Raw genomic sequence first — 19,820 nt, forward strand, 5'->3', positions numbered from 1 at the left:
GCAGCAGACGTACAGTGAATGAAGGGCGTCTCCAGTAGCTTTGCCCTGAGCGAGTGCATGAATAGAGCTGCCATTTCCTGAGATTGGAATGGGGGTGGAAGGAGCAGGCGTTGGACATGTTTAGTTTGAGATGCTTGTTAAACACTCAAGTGGGCTTGTCAGCTGGGCAGCAACATGATGACTGAGTTTGGAATTCAGGAGCAAGGTCAGCTAGGGATGTACATTTGAGAGTTGTCCGAGAAGAGGTGACATTCCAAGCCGTGAGACCTGGTGAGACTGCGTTGGGGGCGAGCGAAGCTGCGAGTGAAGCCAGAGACGGGAAGAGATCCCAGGAAGGGATGAGGGCTTAGCTCCAGGGCATTCGATGTGTACATGCTGATAGGATGAGGAGGATTCAGGAAAGAAGTGGGACAGAGTGGCCGGTGCGGCTGGGGTACCACCAACAGAGAGTGCTGTCCTGAAAACCAAGAAAAGAAAGCGTTTCCAGAAGACTTTTACACTACGAATCCGGTCCATACACGAATTCTCTCGGTTCTACCTGCGACGTACATCCAGAATGCAACCTCTGATCACCAGCCCCAACTCTCCAATGCACTGCAAGTCACCACCAACTCCCTCCGAGTCAACTGCAGAGGTCTTCAGCTGGTCTCTCTGCTCCACCCTGGCTCCCCCAACAGCCTCTTTTCCACTCAGCGGGCAGCGTGATTCTTTCCAAAGGTAGGGCAGAACATGTCCATTATCTTTTCAATGTTGCTGATAGGTCCATAAAGTGAGTCCTGAGTGTCGATCGTTTGATTTGTCCAGAGAGAGCTAGTCATTGGTATCCCGGAGTAGAACAGTTCAGATGAATGGGCGAGGGTGAAAGCACATTTTAGTGAGGTCAAAAATTAAAGGATGAGTTGAAACAAAAACATATCTGAAGACGTTCGACCTCAAGAGTACTCAGAGAAGTGCAGATTATATGGGCACAAAGAGGTGTCACACTACACACCCGCGAGATTGGCTATGTAAGACTGAAAATTCCAAGCATAACTGTGGAACACTGGTACTCTCATAAATGACTTTAGAAACGTGGACTGGCGTGCCACTTCGAAATAGTACTTTTTAGTTTTCTAGTTAAGTCGAAGTCTCAAGTACCTATTTTACTATTTAGCCATTTTACTCTTAGGCAAATACCCTAGAATTTCTGCTTATTTGCATCATGTTACTGGACAATAATGGCTAGAGAAGCAATCTTCAGAGTCTTGCAAAAGGCAAGAACCCTGTGTTCACAGGTAATAGAGTGGGTGCTAAACTCTGGCAGATCCACACAGAGAACTACAAGGGTAGAGCACCGGAAAGGAATGAACTGTAGCAGCACACAAAAACCGCTAAGTAAGCTTAAATACTGTGTGGAACCAAGGGGCCGTATGTAAACACCGCATTCGTACGGATTCGTGTGACATTCAGAGGTAAAATGGGATGCGCTTCCAAAATGTTAAAATAAGCTCCTTAGAAATTCCTCCTCCTCAAAAGCTGTTATTACACTGGCAAAAATAGTCAACATCAACTTTTTTGGAAGTATAAAAATTAACCAAAGTCATAGAACCAGCTCAAGTTTGTTTAAAAACAAAAACAATAAAACGGCTGAATCTTGGCAAAGGCGAGTTATGTCAAGTTTTAAGGGCCCTATTCCCACATGCCTCTCCTCGGGTCCCCACCAGCCTTGGAAAACCGCGTCATCTCAACTACAGTAGCTGTGAAAACAGGCAGCTTATTTACCCGGTGGAATGGGCAGCAAAGTTAGGGGCTCCCTCAAAAGCCATATTGCCATAGAATTGTTACTGATTTACATGTCTGGCAATTCTCCGAGAAACCCCCATTCACAGGACTTGTCTTGCTGTAAAACTCTTAGAAGAAAACACAAGGCACAAGTTTCATGGCACGGGATTTGGCAAAGATTTCTCACATGTGACCCCGAAGGCACAGGCAACAAAACACAAAATGGACTTCAAGGGTGGGGGCGGAGCGGATCGTACATCAAAAAACACTATGAACAGACTAAAAAGGAAATCCACGGAATCGGAGGAGATATTTGCAAACAATATATCTGGTAAGAGATGGCTATCCAGAATATTTAGAGAACTCCTAAACCTCAGAAACAAAACACCAAACAACCTGACTCAAAAAATGGGCCAAGGACTCAAACCGACATTTCGCCAAATAAGATGACAGAGATGGCCAATATGCACACGTGGAAAGATGCTCGACATCACTAATCATTAGGGAAATGCAAATCAAAAGTACGATGAGATACCACCTCACACCTTTTTGGCTCGTGAGTACCAAAACACAAACAACAAAAAAAGAAATTAGAAAACTCCAGAAAACAGCAAGTGTTGGAGAGGATGTGGAGAAAACTGGAACCCTCGTGTACTGTTGGTGGGAATGGAAATGGGACAGCTTCTGTGGAAGACAGTATGGCAGTTCCTCAAAACATTTAAAATAGAACCACCATACGCTCCAGTTATTCCACTTCAGGGTCTATATGCAAAAGAATCTAAAGCAGGGTCTTGAAGAGATATCTCTATGTCCATGTTCATAGCAGCAGCATTATTCAGAATAGCGAAAAGTATGAAGCAGCTCAAGCATCCATTGACCGACGCAAGAATGAGGAAAGTGTGGTATGCACGTATGTGGAATATATTCACCCTTAAAAGGAAGGAAATTCTGTAATACGCCACGACGTGAATGAACCTCGAGGACATTATGCTAAGTGAAATAAGCCAGTCACAAAAAGACAAATACTGCATGGTTCCACTAGCCGAGGCAGTCAGAGTAGTCAAAATCAGAGAGACAGAAAGTAGGATGGCGGTTGCTAGGGGCTGGGCGGAACAAGGCAGTGGGGATTTAGATTAGTGAGGACAGAGTTTCAGTTTTACAAGATGAAGAGTCTGAAGTTGGACAGCGGCGATGCTAGCACATTATGCGTGTATTTAATACCACCGAGTGTACACCTAACAATGCTCAAGATGGTAAATTTTATGTTATGCGTGTTTTAACACAACAAAATGAATCGGAAGAAAGAGAAAGTACTTCTCCACTCAAAGAGATACCATCAAGAAAATGAAAAGGCAGCCCACAGAATGAGAGAAAACATTTGTAAATCATGTAACTGATTTACCAGAGTGGAGTGGGGAGGAGAAAGGGGGGAAAAATAAAATATTAAAAAATTAAAATGTTAAAAAAAATCTTTATAAATAAATAAATAAATAATATTAAAGCTTAACTGAATTAAGCCCTTTTTGCCCTAAAAGAAATATATATGAAAACGTGTAACACCATCACCATCAAGTATAGGGACATGCAGATCTTTACACCCACCGGAAAGGCTATAATCAAAAGGACAGGTAATAGCAGATGTCAGTGATAAGGTGGAGAAATTGGAATCCTCATTCGTTGCTGGCAGGAATGTGAAATTGTGTAGCTGGTTTGGAAAACAGCTGGGCAGCTCCTCAAGAGGCTAAACATAGAGTCAGCATATGACCAAGTATTCCCCTCCTAAGTGTCTCCCCAAGAGAAGTGAAAACATATGTCCATGCAAAATCTTGTATTCAAGGGTCTATCGCAGTATCAGTCATAATAGCCAAAGAGTACAAGCAACCAAAATGTCCAACTGATGAATCAAAAAGTAAAAGGTGGTATGTCCATACAAAAAGTACTTTATTTGGCCAAAAGGAAAGGAAGTGCTGATACAATCTACCACATGGCTAATCCGTGGGAACATTATGTTAGGTGAAATAAGCCAGTCACAGACGACCACAACGTGTAGGCTTGCATTGCTGTGACGTGTCCACAATAGACAAAATCATAGAGCTAGAAAGTCGAGTAGGCTGGCCATGAGCTGGGGGAGGGGAGAATGAGGAGTGACTGCTAACGGATATGGGAGTTTTGTTCGCGGGTGAGGAAGTGTTCTAAAATTGACTGTGGTGACAGCTGCATAATTTTCTGAACACACTATAGACCACATAATTCTCTGTACACACTACAGACCACTTTAAAGGATGAATATTGTGGCATGTGGATTCTCTCTCAAGAAAGTGTAATTAGAAGACAAGTAAAACAAAATCACGTAATTCTGAGGTACATATTTAGGAAGCAAAACGATAAAGTGACAGAGTAGTTATCATCAACGACAGGACCATGGTTAGGCCTAAAGCAGGAGGATCTGTGATTGGCAATGGCACGTGGGTGGCTCCCATGGAGCTAAACTGTTGATCACTTGATCAGAGTTGCACTTACACAGCTGTTCCTCTCTCTGTGTCTGTCTCCCTCTCCCACCCTCAAAAACACATAACATAAAATCAACCATCTTAACCATATTTAAGTGTACAGTTCAATGGCATTAAGTGCATTCACACTGTTGTGCAAGCATCATCACCATCTACTTCTAGAACTCCTTCATTCCCCAAACTGAAACTCTGTACCCATTAAACAATAACTCCCCACTACTCTTTTCCGCAGCCCCTGGTAACCTCTATTCTATGTCTCTATGGACGTGACTGTTAGAGGAACCTCATCTAAAAGAAATCGTAACACATTTGTCCTTTTGTGTCTTGCTGAGCTGCCCTCTTTTCGATAATTTACTGAGAAATACACTTGTGTTTTACACACAATTTGTGACTGCGCTACGATTCAAACTTTTAAATTTCAGAAAAGAAAATAGTGATGCAAACTGCAACAGAATGTACATATACTTTCAAAGAGTTTCATTATAAAACAGAGGAGAAATTGGATGATGACTAGAGAGTGACGTGGGCTGAGAGGGATGGTTTTGTGAAGGTGAACGTTACAGTGTGTGATGAGATTGGATCCAATGGACAAACACATGTTGAAGATGTAAAACTCAAAAGGGACAGTTGGAAAAGTGAAGTCCATAAGAAACTGAAAGGGAAGGAGATCCCACACACGAGTAAGAGGATTGGCCTTAGCTTAGATCTCGAAGAACTTATCCACAGTGGAAAAGGAGGAAAATGTAGAGACAGGTGGACTCGTGTGGTGTCTACATGTGGAAGTACACTTTTGATAGCTTTTGTTTTTCTCAGTGAAATATGAGGCAAGAAGACATCAGGGGAGTGAACTGACCAGCAAAATGTAGCAAGAGGTATATTTTGAGATCATGAATGTGTTGTTCGTCAGCACGAGTGTGAGTTTTTCTGAAGACATGTTTAGCCATTTGGGCAGTCATGAAGCTAGTACAAATAAATAACACACAACAGATGAGACATCACAGTACCTGGACCTGGGAGAGGCACGTATTCATTCAATAAATAATTCTTGTCCATCTACCCTTGAACCTGGGCGTATAAGGATGAAGAAACAGAAGTCGACCCTGGACACGTGGAGGTCACATTCTAACACAGGGGAGACTTTTAGGATCCCTAGTCCTCAACAGGTATAATCGTCGGACACCTATATGTCCGGGCCAGCCCGAGAGGGCGTGGGCCTGGAGATACCAGCCAATGTGCCCATGAAAATCACACATAAGAAGAAAAGGCTGCTCTGTTGGCATCTCCCATACACACTTTTGGACAGTGTTATAAACAGAACGTGAGAAACTGAACTTCGAGGATGTTAAAAAATAGGACTACTGTCCCTTGCCACATGGGTCACCAGCCCATTTGGGCCTACCTTGGGGCACAGGGCAGCCATCCCCTTGCCTCATCTAACAGTCTGGCCTGCAACATGTGCATACAACTATAATGCCTCATCGAGGGGTCGAGAACGCGCTGAGTGGCGAATGCCCATGTGTTACAGAGCAGGCGTTTTAGAAGAAGGGAGACGAGCAATGAGTATGCCCACCGATGATCTCCAAGCCCCCTGGTCTGGAACATTAGGGGTCAGCTGAGCAACGGACACAGGAGGCATGGGGGAGGGGTATTCCGTGGGGCACAGTTGAGGTAGGCATGGGGGTTTTGTTTCCTATCTCAAGACACAGTCTTGCATTTTAGAGTCTGCAGTCCTCCTCCGTGATTATATCACCACGGTGTCAAAACGACTTTAGCCAAGCATCACTGAAGCTGATGCCGCGGAAGGAAGTTACAGCGAAAGGACACTATCTGAAGGATAACGGAGAGATCAGAGACTAGAAAGGACACAACCAGAGGCTGCACCTCCAGAGGTAGGCGGTAGCCACCCTCCACAAAGCTGCATACATCTGGAGCAAACACTTGTGACTGAGGTTCTGCGAGTCAGGGAGAGCTGCCGCTGACAGACACGGGCCCTGTGCCACCCACTGGTCCACGAGGGCCATGTCAGTGGTGGCCGCTGTGAGCAACTCTGCCTCCTTCTTGACATCTCTATGGAAAAACCAAGTGGTTGTGTATGAGACTAGCCGGGTGCTTTGGCCCTGGGCTCCCCAGATGAAGGGCTTGAGGCTGGCGCTGCTGCCAGGACCTTCCTGTGTCCGGTCGGGGATCATGCTGGTGTTGCTACTGAGTTTCCTGCCAAGCCTGTACTGTGACCTGGGATCAGTATATTACTCCTCCTATGAAATCGTCATCCCCAAGAGTCTGACGGCTGAGGGAAGCGATGCCCCAGTGGAAAAGGCATCCTACGTGATATTTATGCAGGGCCAGAAGCAGCTGATTCACCTGACGGTGAAGAGAGACTACTTCGTGACGAGCTTTCCAGTCTTCAGCTACCACGGTGGCATTCTGAGGCAAGAAATGCCTTTCCTCCCGCACGACTGTCACTATGAAGGCTACATAGAAGGAGTCCCAGGTTCTTTTGTTTCTGTCAACACCTGTTCAGGCCTGAGGGGCATCCTCGTTAAGGAGGCAAAATCCTACGGCATTGAGCCCGTGAACTCTTCAAAACGGTTTGAACACGTGCTGTACGCCGTGGCACATCGAGCTCGAGTCTCCTGCAGCGTCTCTTCCAGAGACAACCCAGTGGTGTTTAGCAGCCGGCGACAAGGGAGCAGGAAGCCTGGCAGTGTACAGGCGCCGTCCTACCTGTGGTCGCACACCAAGTACGTGGAGATGTTCGTCGTGGTCAACAAGCAGCGGTTCCAAATGTGGGGCAGTAACGTCAATGACACGGTCCAGAGAGTGGCGGACATCGTTGCTCTGGCCAACAGCTTCACTAGGGGAATTAACACACAGGTGCTGCTGGCTGGAATGGAGATTTGGACCGAGGGGGACCTCGTAGAGGTCCCAGTGGACCTGCACGTTACACTCAGCAATTTCAATAGCTGGAGACAGGAGAAGCTCCTCCGTCGCGTGAAGCATGATGTCGCCCACATGATTGTTGGACAACGTCCTGCGGAGGGCATTGGGCAGGCATTTCTCAGTGGTGCCTGTTCAAGTGGCTTTGCAGCAGCTGTCGAATCCTTCCATCACGAAGATGTCCTCCTGTCTGCAGCGCTCATGGTCCATGAGCTCGGGCACAACTTGGGTATTCAGCACGACCACTCGGCCTGCATTTGTCAAGACAGACACTTTTGCCTCATGCATGAAAATATCTCTAAGGAAAGTGGCTTCAGCAACTGCAGCTCTGACTACTACTACCGGTTCCTCCGGGAACACAAAGGGGCCTGCCTATTTAACAACCCTCAGCACAAAGGCCGGCTGCGTAGGAATGCTGTGTGTGGAAATGGTGTGGTGGAGGACGATGAGCAGTGTGACTGTGGCACTGAGTGTTTGAATTCCCCGTGCTGTGACCAAACGTGTAGGCTGAAGGGGAATGCGGACTGTAGTGGCGGACTCTGCTGTACTGGTTGCCAACTGAGAATTAAGGGATTCATGTGCCGTCCTGCTGTGGGAGAGTGTGACCTCCCAGAGTATTGTGATGGTTTCTCTGGAGAATGCCCCGCAGACAGCTATAAGCAAGATGGCACGTCGTGTGATAGAGCTCACTATTGCGCTGCAGGTCGGTGTAAGAACGCTGATAATCAATGCCTGGAAATATATGGTTACCCTGCAAGGTCTGCCCCCGAAGCCTGTTATATTTTAATGAATGGCAAAGGGGACCGGTTTGGACACTGTGGCCGTCCCACTTCGGCAACGTCGGGATACGTTAAGTGTTTCGATGAGAATATATTTTGTGGGAAAATTATATGTACAGACATTTCAGAGTTGTCAGAAATCAAACCCTATCACACACTGATTCAGGTTCCTCATGGCATTGGTCACTGCTGGAGCATGGATGCCTACAACACTGCTGATATCTCTGATGAGGGAGATGTCCACACTGGCACTCTCTGTGCCCCTAACAAAGTCTGCATGAATTACTCCTGCACTGATTATACCGTGCTCAACTATGACTGCGACCCAGAAGTAATGTGTAATGGGAAAGGAACTTGCAACAATTTAAGGCACTGCCATTGTGAAGCTGGCTATGCGCCCCCTGACTGCAAATATCCAGGTGATGGGGGTAGTGTGGATAGTGGTCCTCCTGGCAAACCAGATGATGGAAATCCAAGTGAGGATGAAAGAAGTCATAGTGTTGATCGTGGTTATTTTGGCATAAATAGTAAGAATAAAAATGAAACCCAACCCGTTAGCAACTTCGTTTATATATTCCCCTGCTTTCTTTTAGGAATATTTTTATGTCTAGTTATTGGTGCCATTATTGGGACTGGAAAGGACATATCGCAGTGCTCACAAGCGAACGTAGAAGAAACCAGTGAAGTAGCTGCGCAGGAGGAAAGATGCACAAAAAAAGAACCAGAGACAGAAAATGAGCAACGATAGGAAAAATTTCTAATATAGCTGACATTGGATATACTGGGTGGGAAAGAGTCTAGATGGAGCAAATGTGAAGAGGGCACTGATGGCTGCAGCGGCTCCGATCAGAACTTATAGTCTATACAAATTTACTAATATGGGCGGATGGATTTTCTTCATCAGGTTATATTTTAGTAATTGATAACATATGCATATGTATAATCAATTATAAACACTATTTACTATTTTATATTTTCACATTTCATTAAATTTTCTCATGGATCATTCCTATCAATGTCTTGTCCTAGTAGGGACTATTTTTGAGTTATCCATTTTTCAGACAATGCCATCAATACAGTGTTATCTGTATGTAATGAGTATATGTGTATATATATATACATATATGTGTGTGTGAATGTGTGTATGCGAATATATATATATATATTCTAGTTTTTTTTCTTCCCAATCACAACTACACATAATATTGGGAATGCTATTTGATTTGTTTTTTCAATTTCCCTGGTGAAATACATTCAAAATGAAATGATTTTAAATTTAAAAAGAAAATATCTGTTTTCAGATAAAGCGCCATTTTGAGCTTTATGTGGCCTATTAACTGGGTCTCCTATGTATCTGAGATACTTTGGAAAGGGCTACATGTGATCCATGGTGGTCTGATCACCTTGCGTCTGGGTACATGGGAAAGGAGAGGCTACTTAGTCAAGAGGCAAACCCGTCCAGTGCTGAGTTAAGGTGGAAGTATTCATTTTTTCTTTTTCTGTTTTTCTATATTATTATATTTATTTCTCATTTCCATTACTAAGTTAACATATTTTATGGATTTGGACTTGGATTTGGACTGACAATCCAAAAGAACAAAACTTTGGACGGTAGTTAATTGTGTGTAAACAGAGCCCAAATCATGTAAAATAATAATATTCTGCATTCTGTGAAATGTGCTGAGCTAAACACTTTATATTGATTGTCTTCATTAATTTAATCCTCTCATCATCCTGTGAGACTTCCATCTGGTACACGAGGAAACAAAGACCAAAGAGTTTTTGCTCTAGAGCTAGTAAGGGGTGGAACCTGCATCCCACCCCAGCTATGACTGACTCAATGTTCTCCACAGCTTCATGAGTCTTTTCCTTCAGTAAGAAATTAAGCAGGAAGACAATCGACATACCCTTGCTTGTACAGAACATGACCTCCTCCTCGGTGACTCTAATGAAACAAAAGCCTTACGAATGGATGCTGAGCTCTATCATGAACCCACAATGTTGAGTAGTCATTGTCTGTGAAAATGTCTTTCCCCTCATTACATTCTGACATCATGGAGTGGCAGGGTTGTATCTTATTGAGCTCTGAGGGCCCAGCTCGTTGTAGATGCTCAGTAAATGTCGACCAAGAGGGATTTGACCGGATCCACCTTAAGATAAGAGGGTAACTTAGATGCCACTTGCTAGGCCCTAGGCATGGCACAACCAAAACCTTGCTCAGGTGTAGTGTTGCTGCAGGTTGAGTGTTCCGAGCCTCAAGGAAGTTCCTGAGCATCAGTCCCTGACAACACACGTGTTCAGTCCCCCTTCTAACTACCCGCCCTGTGTGAGCAGAAAAGAGCAGACTAAAGGAGAATTAAGACCTGCTTTTTGCTTTCAAGAAGCTTACGTTAATTACTTTCGGTGGAACAAAACTAAAATTCAGAGCAAAATCCAAGAACAGCCTTCGAGCCTTCAGTTATGTAAGATTCCAGGTCACGAGCTCTGCTAGTAACCAAGTCTCAGAACGCTGCATACCAGAGGATCTACAGTCACGGTGAAGACACACTATTAGCTGGCCCCCACCGGAGAGATTTGAGAAAAGGGCACAGTGGGGTACCTGAGGGCCTCCAAATGTAAACTTGTCATTAAAAAAGAGGTGGAGGACTTCTGCTGAGAAGCACTTCAGTGGAGAACAGAAGGGGTAACCCTCCTGAGTGCACATGCTGATGGTGACTATAATGAAGGCTAATAAACATCACGCGTTACCAAAAACTTAGCAAATACGAGGGAATTGTGATTTAGGTACCGGCTAATGGTGCTTAGCTAATTTTCTTTTAATTTTTTCATTTTTTAGGCGAGGCAGTACTGGGTTGACCTCACAGATTGCAAGGACCTTGTGAGTTTACAATCCCTTATTTTTTTATTTTTTACACCTATAGCACCTGGCCTTCCTAGGTGGTCTCCCATCCAAGTACTAACCAGGCCTGACCTTGCTTAGCTTCCGATATCAGACAGGATCGGTCTTGTTCAGGGTAGCATGGCCATAGACTGCGTTTAGCTAATTTTATGGCGCTCTTTAAGGACCTAAAGTCAGGTAGATAACTGGAAGTCAATCAATAAAACCTATTTAGGATTTCACAGTACTCGACAACAAAACTTATAAAAATTTAGCAGATATGGAAGTTGTATAAACTTTCTGATTTTAAGTTGCTGTCCTTATGACTGACCCTCAGGTTTACAAGACCAGGTCGAAGGCAGGAAACAGCTCTTGAATGAACGCCTTCTGAAAAAGTGATAGAAAACTGGACGTATGTATACATTGCCAGGCGAATCTTCAAATGGGTGGAAACCCCCCACTCCAGGGACCGACGGTTAAAGCTCTTTAGAACAGACTGTGTAGGAAAGTGACGCATTTTAATGTGGGCAGGAGAGAGAAGGGAGGGTAACTCGGGCCCGAAATCTCTAGCTTCGAGGTTCAGTGTTCTACATTTTGTGCGACTGCTTCTGTGGAGTGCAGCTCTTTGGCCTCATTCCTCTCTCCATTGTGTCTGGGGAATTCTGAGGGATGCATGCTTACCACCTCCACCAATCTGTGTTGGTGATCACTCATGCCCCAGCCAGCTGCTACCCCAAGAGATTCTGAAAGTGACTTCTTACCTTCCTTTACCTGCCTTCCCTGGGTGGTACTGCCTCCCACTGCTCTCTCAGGCCAGGAGACCTGGTCCCTTTCCTCACTCCCCAGAGCACGGCCAACTCTAACTTTTTATCCAGACTTGGGGGAAACAAAGGGAAATGACAATGTGGACAAGAACGCATCTGGACGTTGCCAGTGTGATTGTTCCTGGAGTCCAGAGGTCACGGCCCGCCCTGGGAGACTTGGACAGAACCTCTCTTTCTTTGGATGTCCCCGACCTGACATCTTTTCTTGTCCAAGTCGGAAATGCTTTTGGGAACGTCCTCATAACTTGCAGTCAAACTCCACTCTCTTCTCTGGGGCTCAGTTGAAGAAAAAAGATTTACGTTGAACATAGGTGACATCATCGGCCTCAAAGGGATGTAACTCTGCTAAAGTTTGACATGACAAGGCTGCAAAACGTGCTGAAAACATTAAACAACTTTTAAAAGCTTCCTGCGTTTACAAACTTAATTTCAGAATGGAATTTGGGTGTTTCCATTGGGCAAATATGCTCACTGACACATCTCAAAAGCAAGAGCAAGACTCCCGCCAAGAATGTTTGCAAAATGCTGACTCTTTAAAATTAACATTCCCCCTGCTTCTGGACATTAAGCTTTAAATTTTTTTGAACTAGGGAAGAACTGAAAAAAAGATCCAATACACCACTTTTGTTGTTTAAAAATTATGGCAGTCTTGCATAAGCTTATGCTGGAGTGAAATTTATGAAGCTAGGAAGGTCTTGGATCAATTTGTGAACGACAAAGCCATGGCGACTCTTCTCGCACTTAGGGAATATTTTTTAAATTATTTAAGAAGGACACACGAGAGGTGGAATCATGACTGACTAAGTGTTTGCGACCTCAGGCCTGTTTCGCTGCTGAAGTCTAACCGATGTCTTCCAAAGATTCCCCAGACACTGACTTTTGTCCCCACGGTCATTGCTCCTCCCAATATCTAGAGTAGAAAATGTAAACTGGGTGTGGCACTGAAAGGCTGACAATTGGGTCCCCCTGTCCTTTTCTGACTGTCGTCTCCTATGACTTGAAAACAAGCATTTCCTCGTATCTGGTTGTCTAACAGGAAGAACCTCTGTCCTCGTTAGCTCCCGCTGCCACTTCCCACTCTAGGTTTTCATCACAGTCTTGTTTCCACTGAATGACCCTACTCTTCCATATGCCTATTTAGTTCAACTCTCACAGCTGCAGTGAGGCTCTTGAACACCTGACATTTAGCTACTGCTTTTCTAAGATTCCATTTCAGTTAGCTTATCCTCCCTTCCACCAGCAGCTGCAAAGGTGCATTTAAATTAAAATCTATGCAAGACCATAAAAACACATATTCCTCTGTAAACTCTCTTCTCACCTTCTTAACTTCAAAAAAACCACTAGAATACCTTGTCTAATTTTACTCTCTGTAATTACTTTCCAAGCTCTTCTGGAATCGAGTTTCTCTAACTGACTGCACGCATCGTACTCCAACTCTCACGGCTCCAGCGAGGCTTCTGAAACTAAACCGCTCCAGTGCACCTTTCTCTACTCTTTGGAATGAAACGTGGGTAGTCTCCGAGGATACCCACGGAAGGAACCTAGAGGGAGGTCAGTCTGAAACAGACCATCAAGTGGTGGTTTTCGGGAGAAAACCACTTTCATCGAGTAAAATTTCCTGTTGGTACTTTGAGAGTGAGAAATGCGTCTACGCATGGAACATGTTCTCAGAAGCTCAAATTCTGGAGATACTCATGCATTGGTGGAGAAACGGAAAGAAAACCTCGCAGGAGACAAGAGGAATAGACCGAAACCACATTTCTTCTAGCATTGCCTTTTCAGTCACCTGACAATCATGAGCTGGGCGGTCGTGCAGACAATTTCACATGAGAAATAGAAATAACAAAGGCAGACTGTCAGTGCCAGGGAACAGGAGAATACGCTCTCCCTCATGCCTGCACTGACCCCTTATCCACCCAAAGCCATCCTTCACAGTTCCATGGGTAAATTAGGTCATACAAAAATACAGAAATGCAAATAAATATTCCAAATAAAGGCTACCAATTAATTCTTCGCTTTGTAAAAATGAGAACGAACCCCAACTCTGAGGTAACTGACGTGTCACGACTTCACAAAAGCTCACAGAAAAGACTCTCGTCATAGCAAGACTCAAGCAGTTGTAACATGTCAGCACATCAAATCCCCCAACTATTGAGAGTCTACACTGGAGTACTTGCATGTTTTATAATAATGCACCTAACTTAAGAACCTGTTAGTTTTATTCGTGAAGTTTTGCAGAACGGATAAAATAATCATTCCTATCGTCATGTCAGATGCTCGTATAACCGATGTAAACATCTGAAACGTGTCGAGGCATTCACACTCACTTCCGTCCCCGAGTCCCAGGTGTTACTTTCTGGCCGATTGGTCTTTGACAAGGAACTTTGCTTCCTCCTCAGTAAGATGGCCCCACAAAGGACGCCTCTCAGAGTGGCTGAGAGATTAAATGAGGTAACGTGTGCTGGTACCTAGTGCAGTGCCTGGCATATAGAGGGTGCTCAAATGCTGAGAAGATCTCAAATCAAATGTGATGATCATGGTAAGGTCGTATTATTAATCATACGTGGCTCGGCAATGATACGATTCATGCACAGTCTAGTCAGAATACTGACCAACCATACGGTCGCTTGCGAACATATTCCCTCTCCTCTACTAAATCGTAAAGCTCTGGGGGTGAGGAGCGAGATTTGGTTAATGTGGCAATTACTGCCGTGGGCCCAGTTATGGGTTAGACTGATAGAGACTTTATTCTTTTCCTCACAGCCCCACTCAAGACCATGGTGGCAATAAAAGCGATCCTGCTTCTTGGGTCCTACATCAAGGGTTCTGTCTTTCTCCCTCTCCTGACCGTATAGTCAATCCTTAATGTGCAAATGGCCTAGGACAGGTCTTGCACATTCCAGGCTTTGCTGTCCAAGCTTGATGCTTTTTACAGAAGTCTAAGTTTACTCAGGAATTGATCCATGTTGCTGCTCTCCATTCATTCATCCATTCATTCATTCGACCATTCATTCCACCACTACCGAGTCTGTACATATGAACTGCTCTAGTACTACGGAAATCTTAAAAATAAGGTAAAGTCTCTGCTCGCATGAAAAATTTAAAAATTCCAAACCTGACCCACATAGGTCAGGAATGGCCAGGGCTGAGAAGGATGGAAGGATCACTCCCAACTGCTATGTAAGTAAGGAGCAGGCAGGGGCAGAGCAACGGGCAGTTGCAGAAGCAGAGAATCTTTAGACACTCTTGAAATGTGCCAAGCGGGCGATGTTGGAAGCCTTTAGGAGCGCGGCTGAAGCAGTGGTGGTGAGAGGAAGCTGATCTACTGCGAGGAGGAGCTGGAAGGACTTCTGAGGCAGCAGACGTACAGTGAATGAAGGGCGTCTCCAGTAGCTTTGCCCTGAGCGAGTGCATGAATAGAGCTGCCATTTCCTGAGATTGGAATGGGGGTGGAAGGAGCAGGCGTTGGACATGTTTAGTTTGAGATGCTTGTTAAACACTCAAGTGGGCTTGTCAGCTGGGCAGCAACATGATGACTGAGTTTGGAATTCAGGAGCAAGGTCAGCTAGGGATGTACATTTGAGAGTTGTCCGAGAAGAGGTGACATTCCAAGCCGTGAGACCTGGTGAGACTGCGTTGGGGGCGAGCGAAGCTGCGAGTGAAGCCAGAGACGGGAAGAGATCCCAGGAAGGGATGAGGGCTTAGCTCCAGGGCATTCGATGTGTACATGCTGATAGGATGAGGAGGATTCAGGAAAGAAGTGGGACAGAGTGGCCGGTGCGGCTGGGGTACCACCAACAGAGAGTGCTGTCCTGAAAACCAAGAAAAGAAAGCGTTTCCAGAAGACTTTTACACTACGAATCCGGTCCATACACGAATTCTCTCGGTTCTACCTGCGACGTACATCCAGAATGCAACCTCTGATCACCAGCCCCAACTCTCCAATGCACTGCAAGTCACCACCAACTCCCTCCGAGTCAACTGCAGAGGTCTTCAGCTGGTCTCTCTGCTCCACCCTGGCTCCCCCAACAGCCTCTTTTCCACTCAGCGGGCAGCGTGATTCTTTCCAAAGGTAGGGCAGAACATGTCCATTATCTTTTCAATGTTGCTGATAGGTCCATAAAGTGAGTCCTGAGTGTCGATCGTTTGATTTGTCCAGAGAGAGCTAGTCATTGGTATCCCGGAGTAGAACAGTTCAGATGAATGGGCGAGGGTGAAAGCACATTTTAGTGAGGTCAAAAATTAAAGGATGAGTTGAAACAAAAACATATCTGAAGACGTTCGACCTCAAGAGTACTCAGAGAAGTGCAGATTATATGGGCACAAAGAGGTGTCACACTACACACCCGCGAGATTGGCTATGTAAGACTGAAAATTCCAAGCATAACTGTGGAACACTGGTACTCTCATAAATGACTTTAGAAACGTGGACTGGCGTGCCACTTCGAAATAGTACTTTTTAGTTTTCTAGTTAAGTCGAAGTCTCAAGTACCTATTTTACTATTTAGCCATTTTACTCTTAGGCAAATACCCTAGAATTTCTGCTTATTTGCATCATGTTACTGGACAATAATGGCTAGAGAAGCAATCTTCAGAGTCTTGCAAAAGGCAAGAACCCTGTGTTCACAGGTAATAGAGTGGGTGCTAAACTCTGGCAGATCCACACAGAGAACTACAAGGGTAGAGCACCGGAAAGGAATGAACTGTAGCAGCACACAAAAACCGCTAAGTAAGCTTAAATACTGTGTGGAACCAAGGGGCCGTATGTAAACACCGCATTCGTACGGATTCGTGTGACATTCAGAGGTAAAATGGGATGCGCTTCCAAAATGTTAAAATAAGCTCCTTAGAAATTCCTCCTCCTCAAAAGCTGTTATTACACTGGCAAAAATAGTCAACATCAACTTTTTTGGAAGTATAAAAATTAACCAAAGTCATAGAACCAGCTCAAGTTTGTTTAAAAACAAAAACAATAAAACGGCTGAATCTTGGCAAAGGCGAGTTATGTCAAGTTTTAAGGGCCCTATTCCCACATGCCTCTCCTCGGGTCCCCACCAGCCTTGGAAAACCGCGTCATCTCAACTACAGTAGCTGTGAAAACAGGCAGCTTATTTACCCGGTGGAATGGGCAGCAAAGTTAGGGGCTCCCTCAAAAGCCATATTGCCATAGAATTGTTACTGATTTACATGTCTGGCAATTCTCCGAGAAACCCCCATTCACAGGACTTGTCTTGCTGTAAAACTCTTAGAAGAAAACACAAGGCACAAGTTTCATGGCACGGGATTTGGCAAAGATTTCTCACATGTGACCCCGAAGGCACAGGCAACAAAACACAAAATGGACTTCAAGGGTGGGGGCGGAGCGGATCGTACATCAAAAAACACTATGAACAGACTAAAAAGGAAATCCACGGAATCGGAGGAGATATTTGCAAACAATATATCTGGTAAGAGATGGCTATCCAGAATATTTAGAGAACTCCTAAACCTCAGAAACAAAACACCAAACAACCTGACTCAAAAAATGGGCCAAGGACTCAAACCGACATTTCGCCAAATAAGATGACAGAGATGGCCAATACGCACACGTGGAAAGATGCTCGACATCACTAATCATTAGGGAAATGCAAATCAAAAGTACGATGAGATACCACCTCACACCTTTTCGGCTCGTGAGTACCAAAACACAAACAACAAAAAAAGAAATTAGAAAACTCCAGAAAACAGCAAGTGTTGGAGAGGATGTGGAGAAAACTGGAACCCTCGTGTACTGTTGGTGGGAATGGAAATGGGACAGCTTCTGTGGAAGACAGTATGGCAGTTCCTCAAAACATTTAAAATAGAACCACCATACGCTCCAGTTATTCCACTTCAGGGTCTATATGCAAAAGAATCTAAAGCAGGGTCTTGAAGAGATATCTCTATGTCCATGTTCATAGCAGCAGCATTATTCAGAATAGCGAAAAGTATGAAGCAGCTCAAGCATCCATTGACCGACGCAAGAATGAGGAAAGTGTGGTATGCACGTATGTGGAATATATTCACCCTTAAAAGGAAGGAAATTCTGTAATACGCCACGACGTGAATGAACCTCGAGGACATTATGCTAAGTGAAATAAGCCAGTCACAAAAAGACAAATACTGCATGGTTCCACTAGCCGAGGCAGTCAGAGTAGTCAAAATCAGAGAGACAGAAAGTAGGATGGCGGTTGCTAGGGGCTGGGCGGAACAAGGCAGTGGGGATTTAGATTAGTGAGGACAGAGTTTCAGTTTTACAAGATGAAGAGTCTGAAGATGGACAGCGGCGATGCTAGCACATTATGCGTGTATTTAATACCACCGAGTGTACACCTAACAATGCTCAAGATGGTAAATTTTATGTTATGCGTGTTTTAACACAACAAAATGAATCGGAAGAAAGAGAAAGTACTTCTCCACTCAAAGAGATACCATCAAGAAAATGAAAAGGCAGCCCACAGAATGAGAGAAAACATTTGTAAATCATGTAACTGATTTACCAGAGTGGAGTGGGGAGGAGAAAGGGGGGAAAAATAAAATATTAAAAAATTAAAATGTTAAAAAAAATCTTTATAAATAAATAAATAAATAATATTAAAGCTTAACTGAATTAAGCCCTTTTTGCCCTAAAAGAAATATATATGAAAACGTGTAACACCATCACCATCAAGTATAGGGACATGCAGATCTTTACACCCACCGGAAAGGCTATAATCAAAAGGACAGGTAATAGCAGATGTCAGTGATAAGGTGGAGAAATTGGAATCCTCATTCGTTGCTGGCAGGAATGTGAAATTGTGTAGCTGGTTTGGAAAACAGCTGGGCAGCTCCTCAAGAGGCTAAACATAGAGTCAGCATATGACCAAGTATTCCCCTCCTAAGTGTCTCCCCAAGAGAAGTGAAAACATATGTCCATGCAAAATCTTGTATTCAAGGGTCTATCGCAGTATCAGTCATAATAGCCAAAGAGTACAAGCAACCAAAATGTCCAACTGATGAATCAAAAAGTAAAAGGTGGTATGTCCATACAAAAAGAACTTTATTTGGCCAAAAGGAAAGGAAGTGCTGATACAATCTACCACATGGCTAATCCGTGGGAACATGATGTTAGGTGAAATAAGCCAGTCACAGATGACCACAACGTGTAGGCTTGCATTGCTGTGACGTGTCCACAATAGACAAAATCATAGAGCTAGAAAGTCGAGTAGGCTGGCCATGAGCTGGGGGAGGGGAGAATGAGGAGTGACTGCGAACGGATATGGGAGTTTTGTTCGCGGGTGAGGAAGTGTTCTAAAATTGACTGTGGTGACAGCTGCATAATTTTCTGAACACACTATAGACCACATAATTTTCTGTACACACTACGGACCACTTTAAAGGATGAATATTGTGGCATGTGGATTCTCTCTCAAGAAAGTGTAATTAGAAGACAAGTAAAACAAAATCACGTAATTCTGAGGTACATATTTAGGAAGCAAAACGATAAAGTGACAGAGTAGTTATCATCAATGACAGGACCATGGTTAGGCCTAAAGCAGGAGGATCTGTGATTGGCAATGGCACGTGGGTGGCTCCCATGGAGCTAAACTGTTGATCACTTGATCAGAGTTGCACTTACACAGCTGTTCCTCTCTCTGTGTCTGTCTCCCTCTCCCACCCTCAAAAACACATAACATAAAATCAACCATCTTAACCATATTTAAGTGTACAGTTCAATGGCATTAAGTGCATTCACACTGTTGTGCAAGCATCATCACCATCTACTTCTAGAACTTCTTCATTCCCCAAACTGAAACTCTGTACCCATTAAACAATAACTCCCCACTACTCTTTTCCCCAGCCCCTGGTAACCTCTATTCTATGTCTCTGTGGACGTGTCTCTTTGAGGAACCTCATCTAAAAGAAATCGTAACACATTTGTCCTTTTGTGTCTTGCTGAGCTGCCCTCTTTTCGATAATTTACTGAGAAATACACTTGTGTTTTACACACAATTTGTGACTGCGCTACGATTCAAACTTTTAAATTTCAGAAAAGAAAATAGTGATGCAAACTGCAACAGAATGTACATATACTTTCAAAGAGTTTCATTATAAAACAGAGGAGAAATTGGAT

At 44.2% G+C, this 19,820-nt stretch overlaps 1 protein-coding gene and 1 pseudogene across 1 annotated transcript; one reads left to right on the forward strand and one right to left on the reverse strand.

Annotated features, from left to right (window-relative positions):
• The first annotated feature begins 4,783 nt into the window (after positions 1-4,783).
• Positions 4,784-8,829, forward strand: LOC120616108 (disintegrin and metalloproteinase domain-containing protein 1a-like). Its single transcript, XM_039879478.1, has one exon. It carries the CDS (start codon positions 6,291-6,293, stop codon positions 8,733-8,735), a length of 2,445 nt encoding a protein of 814 aa, XP_039735412.1. The 5' UTR covers positions 4,784-6,290; the 3' UTR covers positions 8,736-8,829.
• Positions 8,830-10,899: 2,070 nt separating this feature from the next.
• LOC120616187 (uncharacterized) lies at positions 10,900-11,018 on the reverse strand (annotated as a pseudogene).
• Positions 11,019-19,820: the final 8,802 nt, after the last annotated feature.

Source organism: Pteropus medius, unplaced genomic scaffold (genome assembly GCF_902729225.1).
Source record: "Pteropus medius unplaced genomic scaffold, Ma_sr-lr_union100, whole genome shotgun sequence".
NCBI classification, from domain to species: Eukaryota; Metazoa; Chordata; class Mammalia; order Chiroptera; family Pteropodidae; genus Pteropus; species Pteropus medius.